This window comes from Penaeus japonicus, unplaced genomic scaffold (assembly GCF_977035675.1).
Source record: "Penaeus japonicus unplaced genomic scaffold, GWHDUDI00000001_assembly GWHDUDI00000019, whole genome shotgun sequence".
Taxonomy (NCBI): Eukaryota; Metazoa; Arthropoda; class Malacostraca; order Decapoda; family Penaeidae; genus Penaeus; species Penaeus japonicus.
Window position 1 is genome coordinate 26,608,829 of NW_028234421.1, and position 2,500 is coordinate 26,611,328.

A 2,500-nucleotide genomic window follows, 5' to 3' on the forward strand; every position below is an offset into this window, starting at 1 on the left:
CAATAACAACAACAATAACAAAAATGACAGATAAAATAAATGAATGAATAAATAAACAAACACTCCACCAGCAACTTACCTGATGCAGAGTGCAGTAGTAAAGATAGGAGAGCACATCACCATTAGAAGATCGAGGAGGACTCCATGTTAGGACAACGGAGGCTGTGTTATTGTCGACAGTGGCCTGGAGGGAAGCTTCTGGTACAATGTCCGAGGTGTCTGGAATATTCGGGTTTGATTGATTCTTTCCATTATTCTTTTTTTTTTTTCAATTCGTTCATTTGTTCGTTATTTTTCGTGGTTTTGAAATGTTCGAGATACACACACACAGACACACACACACACACACACACACACACACACACACACACACACACACACACACATATAAATATAAATATATATATATATATATATATATACATATATATACATATATATATATATATATATATTTTTTTTTTTTTTTTTTTTTTTAGGATTACAGGTTGGGACGACTAACAGGGGAAGGGGGAAGGGGGGGATTCGTGGGATGGTTGTTTTGTCTGTTCTTTCGTGGTCAATGTTTTATATTGGTTATGGCAGTGTCGTTGAAATTGTAGGAGATTTCAATGCTGGTTCATAAACCTATCCCCTTATTTCTTTTTTGAAGAGCCCTTTGTTAATCATTAACAAGGTTTGAATCTTCAATTAAACATTTCTCCAGTTACATGTTGTTTGTCAAATACAGGCCAACATGTATAGGGATATGTGAATTATAACATTTGCGATTATTTGCGATTAAGATATTAAAGGGATTTTTTTTATATAAATAATCTCAACTTAATACTATAGATAATAACTAACAGACGAATAGAAAACCTATTAATGATACTCATCATATATCAAAATTTAATATAATCGAACCCAGACATGCGCGTAAAAAAAACATAAAGATTAATATATAAAACCAACATAAAAACTTAACAATAAGACAGTAACAACAAAAAAAAAAAAAAAAAAAAAAAAAAAAAAAAAAAAAAAATAATAATAAAAGCAACATAAAGAAAAAATCACATTAAGATAAACTTCAAACTTAATGCCAAAAAACAACTTACTACTGAGAGCCGTGGTAGCAGCAACTTGTGCAGGCACGCTAGAGCACAATTTACACAGATGGTACTGCGTCACAGATGGTGTCTCCTGAACCTCACCATCTGCCGCGTATGTACAGTTTGTAGGAGCGTGGCAGGCTACGACACCCACTGCGTATAGCGTATGGTGACGTAAATTACGCACGGAAAGTTGAGGGGTTTTGGTCAGCTGATGGACGACCCGGAAATAACCTGATGAATGGAAAAAATTAACCGTGTTGTGTATTGGGTGACGGATAAACAATTTAGGTGTTGTTGGTTTATCCGCTCGTTCAGATTTTGAGTCATTTTCTTGTTTTCATTTAGAAAATTCTTAAATGATTAGATAGATATTAAATATATACTCAATATTCATCGACAAAAGCTAATCAACTGTGTAACCAAGCTGCGTTTGTGAGCTAATTATGTAAGCTAACATGCCAAGATTGCAGTCTTCGATAATTTATTACACTGATAATTTATAAGTAAATATAAGTAAATCAAATAGCAAAATACACCAGACGGACTTACTGTCGTTTGTGTCTTGAACCCGATACGTTAAATTGGAATGGTGTAGTTGATAATGGGCGAGCAGAGGACGTAGATTTTCCAGCCTTTTGTGAGTGCCTCTGAAAAAAGTCACAATTATTTCTTCTACATATAAAATAATCATATGGTTGTTTTATAATCATCATTCTCATTATCATTATAATTATCATCATCACCATCATTATCATTATCTTATCCTTATCCTTATCATAATCATCGTCATTGCCATCATCCTAATTATCATCATCATTTTTATCAGTATCCGTTTCACTGAGATTATCATCGCCATTATGATTATCACTGTTATCATTATTGTCATCATTCTTATTGTTATTATTATTTTAATTATCTTTATCTTCGTTGGTGCTGCTGTGCCTGTCATTTTCATTGCCATTAACATTATTGTTATTATTATCATCTTTATCATTATTATCATCATTATCATCAGTATCATCATCATTATAATTACTACTATTACTAGCAGTAGTATCCATATCATTATCGTTAAGATCGAATAAAAGAACACAAACAGATACCAATATAAACAAGAAAAACAATCACAATAAAAATGAAGAATTAAAAGACAATAGCTCACCCATCGATATTTTTCGTATAATTATTCGGAGTGTGTCGCAACCCAACGGGTAAGAGGGAAGAGCCGCTGTTCCCTCCCGTCAACGAAGCCTGGAAGTGGTTGCTGTTCCAGTGAGCGTCCCTCCCCGAAACAAAAGAGTCTGGGTGTGCGTCTTGGAATGGCGAGTCTTGTGTCTTCTTTCTGCTTTGAAATTTTCTTTGACTTCGCATGTAGATTACTCTAAGAAGAGAAGGAGGTGAATGAA

At 33.8% G+C, this 2,500-nt stretch overlaps 1 protein-coding gene across 1 annotated transcript in view; it reads right to left on the reverse strand.

Annotated features, from left to right (window-relative positions):
• The window catches only part of LOC122255314 (insulin receptor-like), a 54,657-nt gene that overhangs the window by 13,244 nt on the left and 38,913 nt on the right, over positions 1–2,500 (reverse strand). The window contains exons 17-20 of the mRNA XM_086547142.1: positions 2,257–2,475; positions 1,644–1,741; positions 1,098–1,325; positions 80–219 (exon numbers count right to left, since the gene is read on the reverse strand). Of these exons, the coding sequence (XP_086403268.1) occupies positions 80–219; positions 1,098–1,325; positions 1,644–1,741; positions 2,257–2,475 (685 nt within the window). The remainder of the gene's footprint in view (positions 1–79; positions 220–1,097; positions 1,326–1,643; positions 1,742–2,256; positions 2,476–2,500) is intronic.